Genomic DNA, 22,240 nt, shown 5'->3' on the forward strand with positions numbered 1-22,240 from the left:
CTGAGGTAAGAGAATTGCTTGAGCCCAAGAGTTGGAGGTTGCTGTGAGCTGTGATACCACTGCACTCTACCCAGGGTGACAGCTTGAGACTCTGTCTCAAAAAAAAAAAAAGAAAGAAAAAGAAAAATATTATCATTTTATACAAATTGGCTTGTAGAGTTGGCCGTTTTAAATTGCACACGAACTTTATGGACACCCTGATATGTAAAATTCTCACATTATCCCATGTTCTTCATAAATGACATTTTTAATAGGTCTGGGAGATCAGGGTACTCTTCAGCTGTTCACAGTTGCGTCCCCAGCACCTTGCAGAGTGCCCGGCACACATTGTGCTGAAACCTAGGATGATAAATATGTATGCGAATGAAGCTGACTGACTGTGGGCTAGAAGGAATTCAGTAACAGAAATGTCCATTGACTCATTCATGCATTCAGCAAATATTTATCGAAGGACGCCTAGGTGGAAGTGCAGTGTTAGTCTTGTCTAATGGTGCAGAACGTGGCGAATCCGGTGCAGGGAGAAAGGTAACTTGTGCCAGAAATGCCTGTGTAGTACTGAGAGCACCTTGTGGTAAGCGCAGCATTTTGAAGGTAGCAGCACTAGCAGCAGACTTAAAAACCAAAAGGAAGGTTCCAGCCTGTGATTCTGGGAGGTCAAGGCCGGTGGATCACCTGAGCTCAGGAGTTGGAGACCAGCCTGAGTAAAAAGTAATCAACTGAAAATAGAAAAACAAGCCAGATGTGGTGGTAGATGCCCGTAGTCTCAGCTACTCGGGAGGCTAAGGGAAGGGGATCGCCTGAGCTCAGGAGTTTGAGGTTGCTGTGAGCTATGATGCCACTGCACTCTACCCAGGGTGACAGAGTCAGACTCTGTTACAACAACAACAACAAAAACAAAAAGGAAAAACAGTGGAAAATGAATCCTGGGTTCTATTTAATGTTCAATGGCATGTCAATAGAGACATTTTTCCTTTTACTAAAAACATCAGACTTGAATAAAAGAATGATATTTATGCTATTTCATCATATATTACTGCCTAGGAGGAAATGATGATACAATAAAGCAAAAAGTGGAAGTTATTTCCATAATAGACATATAAGTGTCTTTAAATAATAAATCATGAATTAAATTAGTATTGTACTAAATTGATAATCACAAAAAAATGTTCATTGAAGAAAATTTGGACCACATAGAAAAGTGGAAAGTGGGATGTAGTGACCCTCATAATTTTAACTCCATGAGGTTGCCATACGTTTATATGTCAGTGTCTCAAAAAATGTAATTTTCTTAGTCTGCTGTGGCTGCTGTAACAATGCAATAAACTGAGTAGCTTTTAAATAACAAGTGTTGGGCGGTGCCTGTGGCTCAAGGAGTAGGGCGCTGGTCCCATATGCCGGAGGTGGCAGGTTCAAACCCAGCCCTGGCCAAAAACCACAAAAAACAAACAAACAAATAAATAACAAGTGTTTATTTCTCATAGATCTGGAGGCTGGGAGAGCCAAGATCAAGGTGCCCCAGCATGTTTAGTGCCTATTGAGGGCCTGCTTTCTTGTTCATAGAGTCTCTCACTAACTTCACATGATGGAAGAGGAAAGAGTTCTCTGGTGTCTGTGTTATAAGGGCACTAATCCGATTCATTAGGGCCCCACCCTCATGACCTAATCACTTCCCAAAGACCACATCTGCATTTAACACCACACTGTGAATTAGGTTTGAACATACAAATTGGGGGGATGCATTTTCTTTTTTTTTTTTTTTTTTTAGAGGGAGGAACTTTATTATTTTTTTTATTGCTCTTTTCAGTTTATTGCATGAAGGAGTTACACTAGTCCAAGTTAAAAGCAGACCCCAAATGGTTACATTATACAAGCTGTGAAGTTTTTTTTTTTTTTTTAATTGTTGGGGATTCATGGAGGGTACAATAAGCCACGTTACACTGATTGCATTTGTTAGGTAAAGTCCCTCTTGCAATCATGTCTTGCCCCCAGAAGGTGTGGCACACACCAAGGCCCCACCCCCCTCCCTCCTTCTCTCTCTCTGCTGGGGGGATACATTTGCAGTCTCTAGCAATAATATATAAAATTTTAAATCAAACTAGGAAAAGCATTTATTTAAAATATGGCAGTTAGTTACCTTAATATATGAAGAACATATGCAAAACAATAAGATAAACACGTTTCTAATAGATCAATGAACAAAGAGAACACTTACGAGAGGAAATGAACATGTCTAAAATGGTTAATATCATGAATAATCAAAGATATGTAGAGTAAATCAATTTGCATATTAAATAATCACAGTGGCTTTCCCCTCACTCCTTGGTTGTTTTTGTTTTGCAAACGGTAGTATTCGGTTCTAATCAGAGTTCAGCAAGATAGGGATCCTTGTACATTGTTAGTGGGTATATAATTGTCTTACCTTTTCTAGAAAAGACATAGGCAATAGACAAGGCTGGATTTTTAACTAGGGCTTTTCGTTCTGCTTGGACAAGTAGTCTATTGATAACTGATAGATTTCAAGGAGCTTGAAAGTGTTCATATCCAGAGACCTAGTAGATGTCCTTGTGGAAATATAAACAAATTAATTTCTGAGGTTTCTTTATAGCTTCGTACAGTAAAGGTCTATTAGTATGTAAGCACCACAAGAACGGAGAATGTATTCTTCTGTTTACTGCTATGCTTAGTTCCTACAATAGTGTTTGGCACTTAGTAGGTGTTCAGTAAACCTGTGGTTGGAAAAAGGATGGGTGAATTGTGTTTTTGGCATAGAGTAGAAACAGCATATGTTGCTTACTATGATGTTTTGTGTTCTCTTAATCTTCATGAACATTGTATTTGAGAGGGAAATGATCTATTAAAGTTTTTCCCAAGTGTGAAGTCTTTCTTCAGTCAATCATCAATCTATACTTGGGTATTAAATGATGTCCATTTTCTGAAGAATGTTTTATATGTTTTTATGGGAACAAAATAGAAAGTACATCAAGTACATCAATCAGGGAAAAAGTAATAGTCCAATATCTATGTAATAGATTTTTCTATCGACTTCAACCTTTCTTTCATAAATGTTTTATCTTCATTTTTGGTCTCCAGTTGGCAGAGGCTGAAGTAATCTTGCTTCTTTTATCCTGAAGATTTTCCCATCAACACAATCGCAAACTAACAAAAGAATACATGAAAATTATATAGAGAAAATATTATGTTCCACAATAGCAGTAAAATGAACATCCATGTATATGCCACCCAGACAAAGAAATGGACCATTACTTTAGAATCTTCCTGTGAGCCTTCCCAGATCATAGTCCTGGTTCAGCATCCGAGTTGAGTACTATCCAGAATTTTGTACTAAAAGTATTCTTTTGGTCAGTGCAGTAGCTCACGGCTTATAATCCTAGCACTCTGGGAGGCTGAGGCAGGTGGATGCCTTGAACTCAGGAGTTGGAGACCAGCCTGAGCAAGATAAAGACCCTATCTCTACTAAAAATAGAAAAATTAGCCAGGCTTTGTGGTGGACTTCTGTAATCCCAGCTACTTGGGAGGTTGGGGCAAGAGGATCCCTGGAGTTCAAGAGCTTGAGGTTTCTGGGAATAAGTTTTTTTTTTTAGACAGAGTCTTACTATGTCACCCTTGGAAGAGTGCTATAGCATCACAGCTCTCAGCAACCTGAAAGTCTTGGGCTTAAGCCATTCTCTTGCCTCAGCCTCCCAAGTAGCTGGGACTACAGGTGCCCACCACAACGCCCAGCTATTTTTTGGTTGTAGTTGTCATTGTTGTTTGGCAGGCCCCGACTGGATTCGAACCCGCCAGCTCGAGTGTGTGTGGCTTGGTGCCCTGGCCATTGCCTCAGTTTTTCTATTTTTAGTAGAGATGGGGTCTGGCCCTTGCTCAGGTTGGTCCCAAACTCCTGAACTCAAGCAATCTACCCACCTTAGCTTCCCAAAGTGTGCGGATTGTAAACATGAACCACCATGCCCAGCCTTATTATTTTGTTTTTCCCCTTACTTTTTCATCACTTATGAGTTTTGCCTATTTTTGGACTTCATATAAGTAGAATCAGATGGACAGTCAAGTTGTGTCTTAGTCTATTTTGTGTTGCTATAACAATACCACAAATTCATTTGGCTTATGGTTCTGGAGGATGGGAAGTCCAAGAGCGTGCTGCCAGCATCTGGCAAGGTGGTTCCTGCTACATCACCATCTGGAAGGTAGAAGGGTGACAAAGCAGGAGGAGCCCAAACTTGCTTTTATAGCAAGCCCACTCACTCAATAAGGACATCTATTTATGAGGGCAGAGTCCTCATTCATCACCCCTTATTAGGTCCCACTTCCCAATGCTGTTGGCATTGGGGGATTAAGTTTCCAACACATAAACTTTGAGTGGCCACATTCAGACCACAGAAGCTTGTTTCCAGTGTTTTGCTATTATGAATTATGCTGCAATAAACATTCATATCCATATCTCTTGATGGGCATGAGTAAGAGGTGGGGTCCTTGCTCCCAAATTATCTAGACTGGTAATAGAATGGTAGAAATTTATTGCTCACAGCTCTGGAGGCTGGAAAGTTGAGGACCAAAGTGCCAGCAGGTTCAGTGACTAATGAAGACCCATTTCTTATTGATGGTGCTGGCTGGGTGTCCTCACATGGTGGAAGGGCAAAGGCAGCTCTCTGAAGCATCTTGTGTAAGGACATTAATCTGCTCCATGAGGATGGTGGCCTTATGGCCTAATTACCTCCCAAAGACCCCACCTCTTAATGCCATCACTATAGGGGTTAAGTTCCAACACGAATTTTGGAGGGAAACATACATTCATCCATTATTAAAGGAACCCAAGTGTCCTTTAATAATTCCACAACTTTCTTCACAAAGATTTTACACATCTCATATATATATATATATATATATATATATATATATGTTTTGTTTTGTTTTTGAGACTGGGTTTTTGTTGCTCTTGGCAGAGTGCCATGACATCACAGCTCACAGTAACCTCAAACTTTTGGGCTCAAGAAATCCTCTTGCCTCAGCCTCCTGAGTAGCTGGGAGTACAGGCACCCACCGTAGTGCAGTTATTTTTTAGAGATGGGGTCTCGCTCTATCTAGCTCAGACTGGTCTTGAACTCCTGAGCTCAAAGCAGTCCACCTGCCTCGGCCTCCCAGAGTGCTAGGATTACAGGCATGACCCACTGGGGCTGGCCTAACACAAGTGATCCTCTCACCACAGCTTCCCAAAGTGCTGGGATTAGGAGCCACTCCATCTGGCCTGTCAGTTTGATTTTCTTAAAGAACCTATATGATATAGGGGACTGTGCTCCCATTAACAGATGAGAAAACTGAGGCATACTAGAGAAAAGATCTTTCCCAAAGTAATATGACTTATAATTATTAGAACTGGATTTTCTTTTTTTTTGAGACAGAGTCTCACTATGTCGCCCTCGATAGAGTGCCATGGTGTCACAGCTCACAACAACCTCAAACTCTTGGGCTTAAGTGATTCTCTTACCTCAGCCTCCCAAGTAGCTGGAACTATAGGGGCGCCTGCCACAACACCCAGCCATTTTTGTTGTTGTTGCATCTGTCATTGTTGTTTAGCTGGCCCGGCCGGGTTTGAACCCGCCAGCCTGGGTATATTGGCCAGGGCCATAACCTCTGTGCTACGGGTGCTGAGCCTAGAACTGGAATTTGAACCCAAGTGTTCAGGCTCCAAGTCCAAATCTCTTACGTTACACTTTTCCCTTTGGGAAGATGGAATTTAGAACTTCTCTGCTAAGTGGAAGATTGGCTGGTGGATTATTAGCTTAAGCCCTAGAAAATATTAGTCCATAAGGCTTTTGATTTCTCTCAAAAATTAGGTCTCTCTTCTTTGGAGATAGTGGCCTTCATATAGTTAAAAATCTCTTTTCAGAATCTTTATATCATAGAGTCTGTCTTTAAACCTCATTAAAATATAATCATAGATTATATCTCTAAGCCTCATTAAATAATTTAAAAACACAAGGCCGTGAGTCAGAAAGAAGGCTTAGAGAGAAAAGGGATTGTATTGGTTGGTAAACTCTCAGCACAGTCCTGTGAAATCTCCAAGGCCCTGGCTGACCTGGCCCCTGCCTCTCTCCCCACCGCGCCGCTGTCCCTTGCACCTTCACCTTCCGGGCACACTGCTTACCTTCCCTTTCCTTCCTCTTGCCCTGTCCTTTCCTTCCTCTGGCCTCTCACATTCCCTTCCCGCTGCCCGGAATGTCTTCCGCTTTCTCACCTTCCAACCCTCCTTCTCCCTGCTTTGAATGGCTGACTCTTACTCTTCTCATTTCATCTTAGAAATTATTTCCTCCTCCCTGTTCCCCTATCTAACTTGGGTCTCACAGGTATAGGCTCCTACTGCTCTTTTATTTTAACCCCCATCAAAACTCCCCTGGCCTCCATTCTCATTCCAGCGCCCAGCACAGAGCTTGGCTCACGGTCAGCTCTCACTAAGACTGGTTGAATTATTGCAGTTTATTGAAAGGAGGCAGAGGTGTGTGAGTTAGACCAAAAGACTCCAGGAGAAGTGTCTTAGACAATAAGGGCATATATTCTATCTCACATTAGCAGGAGCCTGGAGGCAGGGCGGGTCCCAGTTGCTATTGTAGTTCAGTAATAGCTTCATCAAAAAGCCAGGTGCTTTCTGTCTTTTGGCTCTGCCATCACCAGCATATCGATCAATGATGCTTCCTCCTCATGGTTGCAGGACGGCCGCAGCAATTCCAGGCATCGCAGATAGCTATGACTATGTCAAAGAAGAGCATGGGATTATTAGGCAGGAAAACCTTTCTCAGTATCTGTCTAGTACAGCGGTTTTCAACCTGTGGGTCGCAACCCACAGGAACTGCGTTAACTGCATTAGGGAGGTTGAGAACTGCTGGTCTAGTAGATGTCCCCTGCATCTGGTTAGCCAGGCTAATGTCGTATGCCTGTGTCCTAGCTGCAAGGGAGATGGAGAAAGTGATCCTGTAATAAAACAGGTACTCTGCCAGGATGCGTGGGGGATAGGATAGTGGCTCAATTGTCAGCCAAGAGCATCTGTCCCAAGAGATATCTTACAGGAAGAACCAGGGGCTGGGTGAGCAGGCCAGTCTCCAGAGGACTCGGGTCCTTTGCCAGAGGAAAGCTCACAGATACCTCTGTTTGAATGCCCAGGGTAATGTCTTGCACCTGCTTACTCTCCTTCTCTGCATACTAGTCTTGCCCCCCAAATTGGCATGCACCTGGACAGAAATTGCAGGTTTTACCTTTTAATTCCAGCACCTACTCCCAGACAGATTTTGCTTGGTCCAGGCTACCTGTCATGTAGTTCCTGGAGGCAGATGATCCACTGTGGCTGTGGGGTGGAGAGTCAGAACCCCCTCTCTCCGAAGGGGGCATCACCCACGTGTTGTGCTCAACCTTCTTTACTTAAAGCCAGAAGTGAGTGCATTGATACGTAATTTGGAGGAAAATCTTCATTGGTGTGTGTGTTAACTAAGTTTCAAATCCCACGGCGTGAAACGTTTTTCCCTGTGATTTTTTTGTGATAAGTAGCATCCACTCACTCTCCTTCCCTTCCCTCGACTTGGAAATTTTTATCGAGTTTAGAAATAAGTCAGAACTTCAAAACTCTAGCTGCTTCTTCTCATTAAAAGTTTAGCTTGTGGGATGTCGCCTGTGGCCCAAAGGAGAAGGGCACCAGTCCCATATACCGGAGGTGGTGGGTTCAAACCCAGCCCCGGCCAAAAAAAAAAAAAAGTTTAGCTTGTGGCGCCTATGGCTCAAAGGAGTAGGGCGCCGGCCCCATATACTGGAGGTGGCAGGTTCAAACCTGGCCCCAGCCAAAAAAAAAAAAGTTTAGCTTGTGTACTTGGCTCTTCTTTAGTCTTTGATTTGCCTTCACTGTTCTTCCTGGTATTCAGAGTGCGGTTTCTTCCTCCCTTTATCTTTCCCTTTTCTTCCTTTCTTGGGTTGATCTTGAACTTTCTGGGGGAGAAAATATCTGGAGGAGAACAGGGCAGATGTTTGGGAGGTACAGTTACTTCTCTGGGGTTAGAGGAATACAGGACAGCGGGCGCAAGGAAAGCACCTGCTGGCTGAGCGGACTCAGGAGAGAGACCAGGCGCGTTCAGACAGCCTTCACTGCCAGACTCCACATCGAAACTGGGAAGTGAGCAAGTAGATTCCTTTCCCAGCTCCAAACCAGATGCAGATATACCTACCACACATTTGTGTTAAAGATGAGCATCTTAAAGTCATGACTTGACCAAGCCCTTCTTGAGTTCTGCTACAAGGAAACAGCATTTTTATTATAAAGAGCTAGATTTTGCTTTCAGCAGTTAGCGTCTGTCTTCCATGAGAAATGATTCAGCCCACCACAATTACAAGTTAGACTCATCTTTCTGAAATGGACCTTTTTTTGAGGCATGGTCTCACTGTGTTGCCTGGGCTGGCCCTGAACTCCTGGGCTCAAGTGATCCTCCCATCTTTGCCGCCAGTAACAGATCACAGGTGCAGACCACCATGCCTGGCTCCTGAGAGTAATATTAATAGCCTTGTTGCCCTTAATAATCTTCCTGTTCTACTTAATGAGATGTTTAACAATGCCTATCTGGAGGAGTAATTTTTTAAATATCTTTAAAATTAGTTTTTTTTACATAAAAAATGTAAGCATTTAAAAATTTTTTTTCCCTTGAAAATCTCTGTTCTTTACCGTCTCTTTCACTCGGCATGCTTGGAGCAGTTACAGATGTTTGTTCTCGTTTGTTTGTTGCTTTTACTGTCTCCAAAGAAACAGAGAGAGGAATGGAAAGTGACTCAGGTGTTCTAAGAACATTGAAATAGGCTAGAAGCTGATTTCTGTTTCTTAAAGGAATACGTTCTATAGCAATTCCTCTTCCAAATCTCATCCATTCAGACTCAGCTTTTTCTGCAGGTTATAGTTTTCCCTCTCTTTTTTCATTTCAGGCGTGATGTAACATTGCTTACGTTAGAGCATCGGGGCATTCCTTAGCTCTGGGTCCTCCACGTGCCGTGCCCTTTGTTTGCTATGCTTCCTGTATCAGCCTCCTTATCGCGCCTTCACACAGTGATTTAATTACCGTAATCACAATACAAAAACGCAATTTTCTGATTCTGGCTTTCCTCATTCCTTATGTCATTACTTTCATCCATGTGCAGTCGTTGCCTCTTAAACCTCAGCTAAGTTTTTTTTTTTGTAGAGACAGAGTCTCACTTTATAGCCCTCGGTAGAGTGCCGTGGCGTCACACGGCTCACAGCAACCTCCAACTCCTGGGCTCAAGCGATTCTCTTGCCTCAGCCTCCCGAGTAGCTGGGACTACAGGCGCCCACCACAACGCCCGGCCATGTTTTAGTTGCAGTTTTGGCCGGGGCCGGGTTTGAACCCGCCACCCTCGGTATATGGGGCCAGTGCCTCACCGACTGAGCCACAGGCGCCGCCCCTCAGCTAAGTTTTTTTTATGTTTTTCACTCGTACGTAGATTTTTATCTTGTGTTTGCTGACGTTCTTGTCTCTTGTGTCTGGAATGCAATTTCTAGTAAGTGCCATGCACATAGACTCATTTCCTTGATATTTTTATTTCTGTAATAGAAACAGATATGACTAATTACAGCATAGAAGCCTAAATTTGTACCTGTTTTTATGGCAAGTTGTAGGATTGCATGTTAAAGAGATTCTGAATACAGAAAGGCCTTTTGTTTGCGTGTTTTCCCTTTCTAATGGAGACCTGTTTCTTAACCGTCCAGCCGTGGCACTGCGAGGTTGAAGCCTCTGTTTTGTTACTGACGTCTCTCTAGTCCCAGCTACCCAGGCTTCTGCTTTCCGCGGCATTACACACTACCCTCATTCAAAAACCAGTTTCAGAAATAGCAGACGAATATATGATTTTGTGAAATCTGCATCTACTCATGTTGTCAAGATATAGGGTATCTGTGCTCCTCGAGAGAAACCTTCTAATTCTGGCTTTCCTATTGTATCTGTTCTTTTTGTGGGTAAGCAATGAAGTCCCTCTGGGTCATGCTTTTTTCCATCACTTTAAGGCAGGCGTCCTCAAACTTTTTAAACAGGGGGCCAATTCACTGTCCCTCAGACCGTTGGAGGGCCGGACTATAGTTTAAAAAAAAAAAAAAACTATGAACAAATTCCTATGCACACTGCACATACCTTATTTTGAAGTAAAAAACAAAATGGGAACAAATACAATTCACACCGCTTCACGTGGCCCGTGGGCCGCAGTTTGAGGACCCCTGCTTTAAGGTTTGACACTTTTGTGTTTAACAAACAAACTTGGGTATTTCTGCTTTTAATATGACCTGTAAGAAAAATCCTCAGTTTGTCCATGAATTTAAATCTTTGTTTAAATCTTAAGAAATATAATTTCAGGTGGTATTTCTGATGTCACATTTTTGTTTGTGAAGTTTTATAAAACTTTTTTCTGTTTCTGTATGTAGAACTTCTTTAATATTCAGAATCCGATTTCTCTCTCTCTCTCTTTCTTTCTCTCTTTTACTAGAGTCTCACTCTGTCACCCTGGGTAGAGTGCCATGGTGTTATTGTAGCTCACAGCAACCTCAAACTCTTAGACTGAAGCAATCCTCTTGCCTCAGCCTCCTGAGTAGCTGTGACTAGAGGCACAGCCCTCTGTGCCTCGATAGTTTTCATTTTCTTTCTATTTTTAGTAGAGATGGGTCTTACTCTTGCCCAGACTGGTCTTGAATTCTTGAGCTCAAGCAATCCATCACCTTGGCCTCCTGGAGTGCTGGGATTACAGGTGTGAGCCACCATGCCTGGCTCCCAATTGATTTTTAAAAACATTTTAAATGGAAGTTTTCTTAACATTTGCTGTTTGGGTAAATCTACACCTTCCAACACTTCCCTCTGGGGTAAAGGAAGCTGATGCCAGTGACATCATCCTAAGAGATTCTGTTTAGATAGAGTCACGTAAGGTCTGCTTCTCAAATGGCCCAAGTCTCAGGAAAATGGATTTATCAAAAATTAGAGCATCCTTGAGTAGTATTCCAGACAGCACAGACTGCAGTACACTCAGGGATACAAAGGGGATAATTCCTTCCCCTGAGCGAAGAATTTGCTGCAGAGGGAAAGGTTTGTTCATGAAGGGGATCTGACCTCTGGGTCCCCTTTCCTCGAGTTTATGCCACTTACACAGAGGTGCTTTTAGCCAATCAGTATCTTACTAGATTGGCTTATTCCCAGGGACTTTGAATCAATGTCGGTTCAGTACACTGTTGAACCACAAGCAGCTCCATATTAAACGCTGACCTGTATTTTGGAGGAAGACTTCCTTGACGACTGATTTGCATCTCATCATCTCAAAGCAAGCCGTTTTTCTGAATATATTTCTGGGTCAAGCCTTTGCTTAATTTGAAAAAAAACTCCAGATTCCAGAAAACTTCCATTCACCATTATCTACTGACCTAGAAAGACCATTCTTAATATCAGTTGATTGTAGGTTTGTAAAGGCAAAATGTGTCCGTATGGAGCTTCATGATCTTGTAAGAATTCTGACGAAGATGTAATGATAATGACCTAAACCAGCGCCCTAGTTCACAGTTATTCTGGTTCAGTCTTCACTTTATAAAGGAGTCTAGGACATAGTCTAGAACATAAAACCGGACGTGAAAATAATCATAAAGGTCTGCTTATAGATTCACACAACTGCTCTTCCCTCCTTGGTCTTTTCTGCTTATTCAGCTTCTCACGGCTGAAAGCACCTGGCACAACTTTTCACTGGTTTAAATTCAAGGAGCAGAGTAAGTCAAGGTCAAGTGTGAGGTCAAGGGTGTTTAGGGAGCTTCTTAGACATTTTCTGTTAGGTTGTACATTACCTGACTTTCTTTCCTTTTTTTTTTTTGTAGAGACAGAGTCTCACTGTACCGCCCTCAGGTAGAGTGCCGTGGCGTCACACGGCTCACAGCAACCTCTAACTCCTGGGCTTACGCGATTCTCTTGCCTCAGACTCCCAAGCAGCTGGGACTACAGGCGCCTGCCACAACGCCCGGCTATTTTTCTTTTTGTTGCAGTTTGGCCGGGGCTGGATTTGAACCTGCCACCCTCGGCATATGGGGCCGGTGCCCTACTCACTGAGCCACAGGTGCTGCCCTCGTAAAGTACTATTTTTTAAAATAAAAAAAAAAAATGCTAGTTCCGTTCATATGTACTGGACTTATTGTCTTCTTAAATGAATTAATACATATTTTAAAAATTTTCTGTTTCTATTTTCTGATAGAGCGAATATTGATAAATATAACTCACTAGAACAAGCTTGTTTTATTTATATATTTCAGTGATTTGAAGAGGGCAGAGAGGTCCTCAGAAGCACTGTCATGAGACAGCAAGCAGGAAGGGGCGTGTTTTCGACAACGGCACCATTCCCAAAGTAGCAAAAGCTTTTTTTTAAAGGGCCACTTATAATATTTCCTCACAAAGGATTCTTTTTAAGATTTGGAATTTTTTCCATTCAGTTTTCCACATTTTAGTCAAGAATGTGAGTGGGTTGATTAGTTTTTCATCTGTTTTGAGTTTTCTTTTTAGCTGTTGTCAAAAAGGTCCATGCCGTGGCGACCCATGTGATAGCAGGAATGGGGTGTGGTGTCGCTGGAGATGTCTTAATGTGTCATAAAAAGAACCATGCTGTAGTCACAAACAAGCACTAATTCATTTGCTCCTGAGTCAGGTTTTTATTATTAAGATTATTTGGACCCCATCATTTTGGTAGGTGCTGTATTATAGCTTGCAGAATGCTCTTATGAATACAGATAACTCTTATGAATACAGAGAACATATTGTTGGTGTGAGGCCGACTCACTTTATAGCTTGCACCTTGAATGAAAAATAGATGAAACGGATGCTGGACTTGGATGATGGTGGATGGCATAGTGAGTGCCTATAGTTAGCGACATGTATGTACACGTACAAATTTGCTGGGAGGGTAGGTTAAGTGTTCTTATCAAAATAAAAAGTAAATGAAGGGGCCAGAGGAAATTTCTAGAGAAGATGTATGTGAAAATGGGGTAGATTGTGGTGATGGTTTTGGGGGTATATACTTTTCTCCAAACTCCTCAAGTTGTATAGAGCCTTTAAATATGTATAGCTTTTAAAATGTCAACCATACCTCAGTAAGACAGTTCTTTTTTTTTTTATTGAAGTAAATCCAAATATCCATTTACTCATTCAACATTCAAAGAGGCTCATAGTATTTTAGCTCAAATTCTAGCAGATGATCAGATTTATCAATTATAATGGTTAATATCTATATAAAATATTCACATAATCACACAAAGACAGGGATTTACACACGATACTCTGTTGTTTATGAAACTCTTATACACACATCATCTTATTTAATCTTTGTGATAATTATGTGGCTAGCAATATTTAGTACTGAGCAAACTGAAACGGAAAGAGGCTTAACAGAACAGGACTAACTTTTTTTTTTTTTTTTGGCCGTGGCTGGGTTTGAACCCGCCACCTCCGGCATATGGGACCAGAGCCCTACTCCTTGAGCCACAGGCGCCGCCCAGAACAGGACTAACTTTAATTCTATGTGAAAAGAAACAACTGGAGCAATCAAATTTTGTAACAGTTGACCAGTGCATTACTGTTACATTTGGCCTATGCCATATTCTTATTTTTTTATTTGTTTATTTTTTGATTATTAAATCATAGCTGTGTACATTTGTGCAATCAAGGGGTACAATGTGCTGGTTTCATACACAATCTGAAATAGTCTCATCAAACTGTTTAACGTAGTCTTCATGGTATTTTCTTAGTTACTGTATGTAGACATTTGTATTCTGTCTCTAGTAGGTTTCACCTGTACCCATTCTAAGAGGTTTTGCTGTACCCATTCTAAGATGCACTGTAGGTGTGGGCCCACCCAAGACCCTCCCAGTAAGACAGTTCTTAAAGATGTAAAGTCTGACCCGAAATGTTGCTGTTATATATGGTGTGCACTTGTGGTGGAACTGACTGGTAACTTTGTATCTTTGTATTTGTGGAGGCGCATCCTTATTTTTCATGATCCTCATGACTGATTAGTGAAATTAGGCAGGGAGGACATCTGCGTCCTTGGGCAAATGGTTACAACTTTGAGACATTTGGTGGCCTATCTCTCTGCATTCCCATTGCTGGGCCTAGAATCCTCGTCCTTTTATTACCGTTTCCTCTCAGGAGGCAGCAAATTTTCCATGGAGAATGTGGTTTCCACTGAAATTCTCCATTCCCGGCCATGTGCTAATGCTCTCTCTGGCTCACTTCCACAGTCTGTTCCAGGCTCTCTTTCCCCGGCGAGGCCCTCTTTACTAATTCTGTGCTAAGCTGCAGTAGTCTTCAGCATTCCGATTGAGGCTGCTGTTTCAGAATCCACCTACCCCCTAGCCTCCCTTCTTGAGCTTTATCTAGCTTCCCTTCTTGAACACAATTCTGTTTCCAACTCTTTTCCGGACATATCAGCCTCTTGTTCCACATGTGAGAACTGCATTTTAATTTTCACTCCTGCTCCTCTCTATCTGGACTGTCTGGCTAATCATTAACAGCAGAACCAGAGACTCTCCCCATCATTTCCCTCCCAGTCTCCTCATTCAGTCATCTGTGAACACTATTTGATTCTACTTGTTAGACATCCCTAAAATTCTTCCCTTGTGCTCCCATTTCCTCTCATCTCAACTGTTAGGGCAATCTCCTGACTTCCATCCCTGATGATTCTAAACGTATCTATGGCCATGCCATTCTCTTTGCAAGTCCTGCTTGTGCCCACTGGGCACTTTAACCCCCCAGCTCTGTGATCTGGCCCTGGACTATCTCTAGTCTTACCAGCCACTGCCACCTTTGTGCCTCTGCTTGCCCACCTTGCACTCAACTGGGTCAAGTCCGCCCGATTCCTCCATGCCTTTTGTTTTAGCTGTTGCAACTGACCCTCTCTTGTTCTTGCAGACTCAGAATCCGAAGGCCCTCTGCAAACTGGGGCTATGCTTCTGTTCATTTTGGTTCCCCAGGTCCAGGCATTGTTCCTGGCACAGAATGTGGGCTTATTGTATGTTTGAATGAATAAAGCCCATGTAGCTTGGGGGGGGGGGGGTGGCTCACGCCTGTAATCCTAGCACTTTGGGAGGCTGAGGAGAGTGGATTGCTTGAGCTCAGGAGTTGGAGACCAGCCTGAGCAAGAGCAAGACCTGGTCTCTACTAACAATAGGAAAATTAGCCAGGTCTGTTGGCAGGTGCCTGTAGTCCCAGCTACTTGGGAGGCTGAGGCAAGAGGATCACTTGAGCCCAGGAGTGGGAGGTTGCTGTGAGCTGTGATGCCATGGCACTGTACTCAGGGTGACTGAGACTCTGTCTCAGAGAAGGAAGAAAAGCCCATGCAAATTACTTTATTCATTTGAAGAAAGCAGAATTTTGTAACTCTCCTCTCCTCTTGCCTTGCTCCAAATTTAATCAATGTTTTGAATTAGCTAGAGATAATGGTTAGCTAATATTTAGTGGTGTGACTGAGTTAGCAGGTGTGTGTCTGTGTGTGCACACATGGGAGTAGGTTTCACCTGTCAGTTTTTAGCATTTGGGAAAGATATTTTCCTTTGCACTGGGACATCGCTTATTCCAGGCAGTTTTCAAACCAAATTTGGTAATGTTGATTTAAAATTGCTCAACAAAAAGCACCCAAGTATAATCATGGAAAATATTAGTGCTGCTTTCTGTGCAGCAGCATATTGTTAAAAGAACCGTTCCTTGACATTGTGTTAATCACAGAGAAAGACTACAAACTCTCTCTTTGTTTCAACAGGATCAGTTTGACAACTTAGAAAAACACACACAGTGGGGAATTGACATTCTTGAGAAATACATCAAATTTGTAAAGGAAAGGACAGAGATCGAACTCAACTATGCAAAGCAACTCAGGTAAGTTGATGATGGAAAAGGTTATTTGTGAGCTGGGTGCTGTGGCGGGCGCCTGTAGTCCCAGCTACCTGGGAGGCTGACACAAGAGAATCGCTTAAGCCCAGGAGTTTGAGGTTGCTGTGAGCTGTGACCCCACGGCACTCTACCGAGGGCGACGAACTGTGACTCTGTCTCTAAAAAATAAAATAAAATATACATAAAGGCCTGGCGCTCGTAGCACAGTGGTTACAGCACCAGCCACGTACACCTAGGCTGGTCGATCAAACCCAGCCCTGGCCAGCTAAAAAAACAACAATGACAACTGCAAAAAAAAAAAAAAAAAATAGCTGGGCGTTGTGGCTGGTGCCTGTAATCCCAGCTACCTGGGAGGCTGAGGCAAGAGAATCGCTTAAGCCCAGGAGTCTGAGGTTGCTGTGAGCTGTGACGCCACAGCACTCTACTGAGGGCGACATAGTGAGACTCTCAAAAAAAAAAAAGGAAAAGGTTATTTGTTAACTGCAAAATGGATGGAAGGCTAATAAAGGCATAGTCCTTCAAATATTTTTTTCCTTTTAATGTAAAGTAATATTTCAATCAAAACAGTTGTTTTTAATACATAAAATGAATTTTCATAGAAGAGTAAAAATAAACTAAATCATTGCTTTCAGGCTCAGTTTTTTCCTGAAGGATATTTGCTAAATTGGGGGGAGCTTATTTTTTAGTAAGCTTTTTATTGAAAGCTAACATATATGTACAGAGAAGTATACAAATCATAAATGTACAGTTCCACATGTTTTCACACCATGAACACACCCATGTAACCAGCACTCATGTTAAAATAGAAGCTGACTGGCCTCAGAGGCCCCTGTGGCCCCTTCCAGGTCACCACCCTCCCCAGCAGGGTAACCACACTCCTGACTCTAACTGCATGGGTTAGTGGGACCTGTTTCTAGTTGTACATGGATGTAATTAATGATTTGGTATGCTTTCTTCTGTTCTCAAGCTTGTGACAGTCAACCACATTGTTGCATGTAGGGGCAGTTTGTTTATTTTTGTGGCTATTTTTAGTATTCTGGCCCATGAGTGTATCACAACTCATCCAATTGTCTCTGGGCAATTAGTTGTTTCCAATTTGGAGATGTAATGAATACTGTTCCTAGAGGCATTATTGTACAAGGATGGGCTTTTTTGCGGATATATGAATACATTTCCCAGGATATACCTAGCAGTGAAATTGCAGGGTCACAAGCTAAGGTCACGTGTGTGCCTAGCTTCAGTAGATAAGGTTACACCATTTTCCAAGGTGCTTGTACTAATTCACACTCCTTCCAGCAACATGCGAGGGATCCTGTGGGAGAGTATTTTAAATACTTAGGACCTCCTTTAAAAAAAAATTTTTTTTTTTTTTTTGAGACAGAATCTCACTATGTTGCCCTTATAGAGTGCTGTGGCATCATAGCTCACAGCAACTTCAAACTCTTGGGCTCAAGCGATTCTCTTGTCTCAGGCTCCCAAGTAGCTGGGAGTACAGGAGCCCGCCACAACACCCGGCTATATTTTAGAGACGAGGTCTCCCTCTTGCTCAAGCTGTTCTTGAACTTCTAAGCTCAGGCAATCTACCCACCTTGGCCTCCCAGAGTGCTAGGATTACAGGCATTTGCCACCTCACCTGGACTTAAATATTTATATATGCTTTTTATAAATACAAATCTTTAAATATTTAATGATTATATTACCTAAGAAATTTGTGTTTCTGTAAAAAATATTTACGAGTTGTTGGCAGACCTAACCTTGGACTTGGAGTGGCCTGTAAAATCTTTAATGATCTTACTGTACAGCTGAGCTGGTTTTTGCATATTGCTTTTAAGACTTGTTAAAGTGCTAGACGATGTTTGGTTTAGAAATATTTAGTTTTAATCCAAAGAGCACCTACATAAGGGATATGTCATGTGTCACTAAAAGAATATAGGTTCTTTTTTTTTTTTTTGTCGTTTTTGGCCAGGGCCTGGTTTGAACCTGCCACCTCCAGTTTATGGGGCTGGCACCCTATTCCTTGAGCCACAGGCACTGCCCAAGAATATAGGTTCTTAAGGGTTTTTGTTGTTTAAAGAAGCACCTATGTGGTACATGTGGGATACTTTTAGGAATAACAGGTTTTGTTTCCATTGAGTAAATAACATGCAGGATGTTGCTCAATGAAATCATTTTGTAACTGGAGAATCCAGGTCCATTTCTAGGGCCCTGTGTGCATATCGGCCTCACTGGCACTTAAGGGCTTTCAGAACTGGACGTAGAACTGGGACGCAGTCTGCTTCATGCTGAATGTTTAAATATTGTACTGTCAGTCAGGAACAGTCGTCTTTCATGTGGAAATGGGCCACACATTAGTGCAGCATCTGGGGGTCTCCCTTCCTGGCCACCTGTCCTCCTGCCTCCTCAGGTCGAGGTGCCCAGCGCTCGTTCCGGTCATTCCCCCTCAGTCTGTGCTCTCCTGGTGACCTCATCTGTGTCATGGCTCTAGGTCTGATTCATGTGGCGGCAGCTCACAGATGTGGATGTCCAAGCCAGGCTTCTCTTCTGAATGCCGGAAACAGCTGGTCGAAATCTGTTTGAATGCCTAAAACACCTCTGAAATGTAACTTGTTTGACACCCAGCTCTCAACCTCCCCAACGAAAAATCTACATTTCCACAAGCAGGCTTTCCTCCACTCACTTGAGGGCAGCTACAGTCTTCCTGGCTTAGGTCAAAAACCCTGGCGTCTTCTCTGGCTCCCACTTTCCCACACTCCCCCATGCAAGCCATCAGGAAATCCTGGGGACTTTACTTTCCAGATTTATCCAGGATCCAACCACTTCTTACACATCCGCTGCTACCCCCGTGGTCCGAGTCGCCACCCCCTCTGACCTGGATTATCATGGATCTTCCAACTGGTTTCCCCCATCCTTCTCCTTATTGCCGGTCTGCTCTCTGCAAAGCAGCCAGATCACTGTATCCTTCTGCTCAAAGTCTCAGCGCCTCCCTATTTCATTCTGAATAAATCCAAAACAACACAGTGAATGTCCTAAAAGCCCCGTGTGATCCAGTGCCCCATAACCTCTGACATCATTTCTTTCAACTCTCTCCTCCTCCTCCTCTCTGCTCTCACCGTGCAGAGGCCTCCGTGCTGTTTCTCATGCTCCTGTGCCAGGGCCATTGCACTGGCCTTTCATAGAAATGACACCTGCACGTCTTTTCCCAGAAATGTAGCTGACTCCTCACCTCCTTCCAGTCTCTGCTCAGGTATCACCTGCCCAGCAAGGCTGACCTTTCCCCCCAGCCCACTTACCCTGCTTTGCTTTTCAGTGTCTCCATATCATTGATAACTTTCTACCTTTCTATATGATTTTGTCTATATTTTAATTTTTTTTTTTGAGACAGAGTTTCACTTTGAGTTGTGTTCACTGATGTCTCTCCATAATGTGGAACAGCACCTGGCACCTAGTAGGCTCAGTAAATATTTGTAGAATGAGTGAATCAATAGGGTACAGTTCTAAGATACTTAATCAGCATTGCTTCGAGGGGAATTACGTGTTTGCATATAACAAATGGCAGAGAGCTCATGCGGTTTTGTCAGCAAAAGTAGAACAAATAACAGGGTGCCAACAGTTCCAGTCACTGGGGATGCTCTAATGAATGAGGCACAGGAGATGCCTGAACCTGGGGAGCTCCCCAGGAGCCATGGAAACCAGGCTGCATGCAAATAAACACGGACGCAGCTCATCTAAAGATAGAATCTAGCCCTTCAAATAAGTAAAACCAGTGAAACAGCAGAGAATCATGGAGCTGGGGTGAGGTTTGCTTAGCTAGGCTGGTCAGGGAAAACCCATTATTTGTGAGGCGATGGGCAAAGAGAAACCAGGCATGTGACTATATGGGGGGAGCTCTTTCAGGCTGAGGGGTGAGCATATGCAAAGATCCTGTGGTGGGAACAGACCCAAAGAATGGGAAGGCCAGTGTGGCTGGAGCATGTTTAACAAATACTTGCATGAAGTTTCAGTATGATGCTGAAAAATTGTTGTGACTTCTATCATTAATTTTCTTCTAACTTGTTCGGACACAGTTCCTATAGGTCAGGGCTTGGCAAACTAGGGACAAATCCATCCCCTGCATGGTTTTGTGTTAATGAATTTTTACTGGAACATAACCGTGCCCATTCATTGCATATCATCTGTGGCTGCTTTCACAAGACAATTGGCAGTCGAGTCGTTAAAACAGAGACTGCAGTCACCTCCAAGTCTATATTTCATTTTTTAAAAAAAGCTCAATTGTTATGGCTATGATATGATTAAAAACTTTTAAAGGAACGAAATGGGATATAGTGAGATGTCCCCTCTCCCATCCCTGTCAGGTAGTTGTTCTTCCTGGGGAGAACTGATATTAATCAGTTTTTATGTGTCTTTCCAGAGAAGTTTTTTGCACATACAGGCAAATACATGTGAGTTTTCTCCCTGGTGGGCCAGCAGTTCAGCATGGCCCTTGCTTTTCTGCTTCCTGGAGATTGTCCCAGGAGTTCATTTTTGTTTTTACAGCTTTACAGTAGTACATTGGATTGATGGGCATTTAGCAAAGTTGTGATGAATACCCTTGAATCGTACTGCAGGACAAGCATGTCATCTGGGGGTTAAGGACCTACATGTAGCACTTCTGCTGCTGGGACCAGGGGCCGAGCCTGGCCAGGGGTGGTGGCCCTCCAGCAGCGTGTGGTGGTCTGTCCTTAACCTCCCTTCCCTGGTGCTTTGTGTTAGCACACTCTGATCTTTTCCAACTTGATATGCAAAACTGGATATGGAAATTACCGGGTGGTAATTTGCATTTCTCTTACTAGGAGTATGAATAAGGTTGAGCTTCTTTTTATACATTCGAGTCATTTGCACTTTCTTTTTTATGAACCATTCAGGTCCTGGTCTGTTTTCGTTATTGGAGCTGATTGTATATAAAGGGTAACTGGGTAGGAGGCATTTTATAAAATCCTGCATACTGTGTGCGTCTTATATACAAAGAATTGAATTTAAATTTACTTTAAAGCTGAGTTTGCTGGCTCACGCCTGTAATCTCAGCACTTGGGAGGGTGAGGCAGGTGGATTGCCTGAGCTCACAAGTTCGAGACCAGCCTGAGCAAGAGTGAGACCCTGTCTCTAAAAAGCAGCCGGGCACTGTGGCTGTTTTTTTTTATATGTGGACTATTTAAAAATAGTCCCAGCTACTTGGGAGACTAAGGCAAGAGGCTCACTTGAATCCAAGAGTGTGAGCTAAGACGCTACTACCAAGGGTGACCAAGTGAGACTCTGTTTCTAAATAAATAAATAAATTCACTTTAACAGTAAAAAAGACATTAAAGTGAAACTGAGGGATGTGCTGAACTTTAAATATTAAACTCTTACAAGATTTACCCAAAAGCCAGGTGCAGTGGCTCACGCCTGTAATCCCAGTTTCACTTTTGATCACATTAGTTGTAATCCCTTTTGATTGCATTAGTTGGTTTCATGCTATGATTATTGATCCTCTTGCCTCAGCCTCCCCAGTAGCTGGGACTACAGGTGCCCACCACCATGCTCAGCTATTTTTAGAGACAGGGTCTCATTCTCACTCAGGCTGGTCTCAAGCTGCTGAGGTCAAGCAAGCAGTCCACCCACCTTGGGCTCCCAGAATGCTAGGATTACAGGTGTGAGCCACTGTGCCCCACCTCCATGTTGCAATTTTTTTTTTTGACTTTTTTTTTTTATTGTTGGGGATTCATTGAGGGTACAATAAGCCAGTTACACTGATTGCAATTGTTAGGTAAAGTCCCTCTTGCAATCATGTCTTGCCCCCATAAAGTGTGACACACACTAAGGCCCCACCCCCCTCCCTCCATCCCTCTTTCTGCTTCCCCCCCCATAACCTTAATTGTCATTAATTGTCCTCATATCAAAATTGAGTACATAGGATTCATGCTTCTCCATTCTTGTGATGCTTTACTTAGAATAATGTCTTCCACTTCCATCCAGGTTAATACGAAGGATGTAAAGTCTCCATTTTTTTTAATGGCTGAATAGTATTCCATGGTATACATATACCACAGCTTGTTAATCCATTCCTGGGTTGGTGGGCATTTAGGCTGTTTCCACATTTTGGCGATTGTAAATTGATCTGCAATAAACAGTCTAGTACAAGTGTCCTTATGATAAAAGGATTTCTTTCCTTCTGGGTAGATGCCCAGTAATGGGATTGCAGGATCGAATGGGAGGTCTAGCTTGAGTGCTTTGAGGTTTCTCCATACTTCCTTCCAGAAAGGTTGTACTAGTTTGCA

General features: G+C 42.8%; 1 protein-coding gene across 15 annotated transcripts in view; it reads left to right on the plus strand.

The window, feature by feature from the left end:
- Nucleotides 1-22,240, plus strand: part of FNBP1 (formin binding protein 1) — a 144,989-nt gene that overhangs the window by 36,071 nt on the left and 86,678 nt on the right. For all 15 annotated transcript variants that reach the window (XM_053559718.1, XM_053559757.1, XM_053559735.1 and 12 more), the window contains exon 2: nt 15,817-15,932. In XM_053559718.1, the coding sequence (XP_053415693.1) occupies nt 15,817-15,932 (116 nt within the window). The remainder of the gene's footprint in view (nt 1-15,816; nt 15,933-22,240) is intronic.

The sequence above is a fragment of the Nycticebus coucang genome, chromosome 2 (genome assembly GCF_027406575.1).
Source record: "Nycticebus coucang isolate mNycCou1 chromosome 2, mNycCou1.pri, whole genome shotgun sequence".
NCBI lineage: Eukaryota > Metazoa > Chordata > Mammalia > Primates > Lorisidae > Nycticebus > Nycticebus coucang.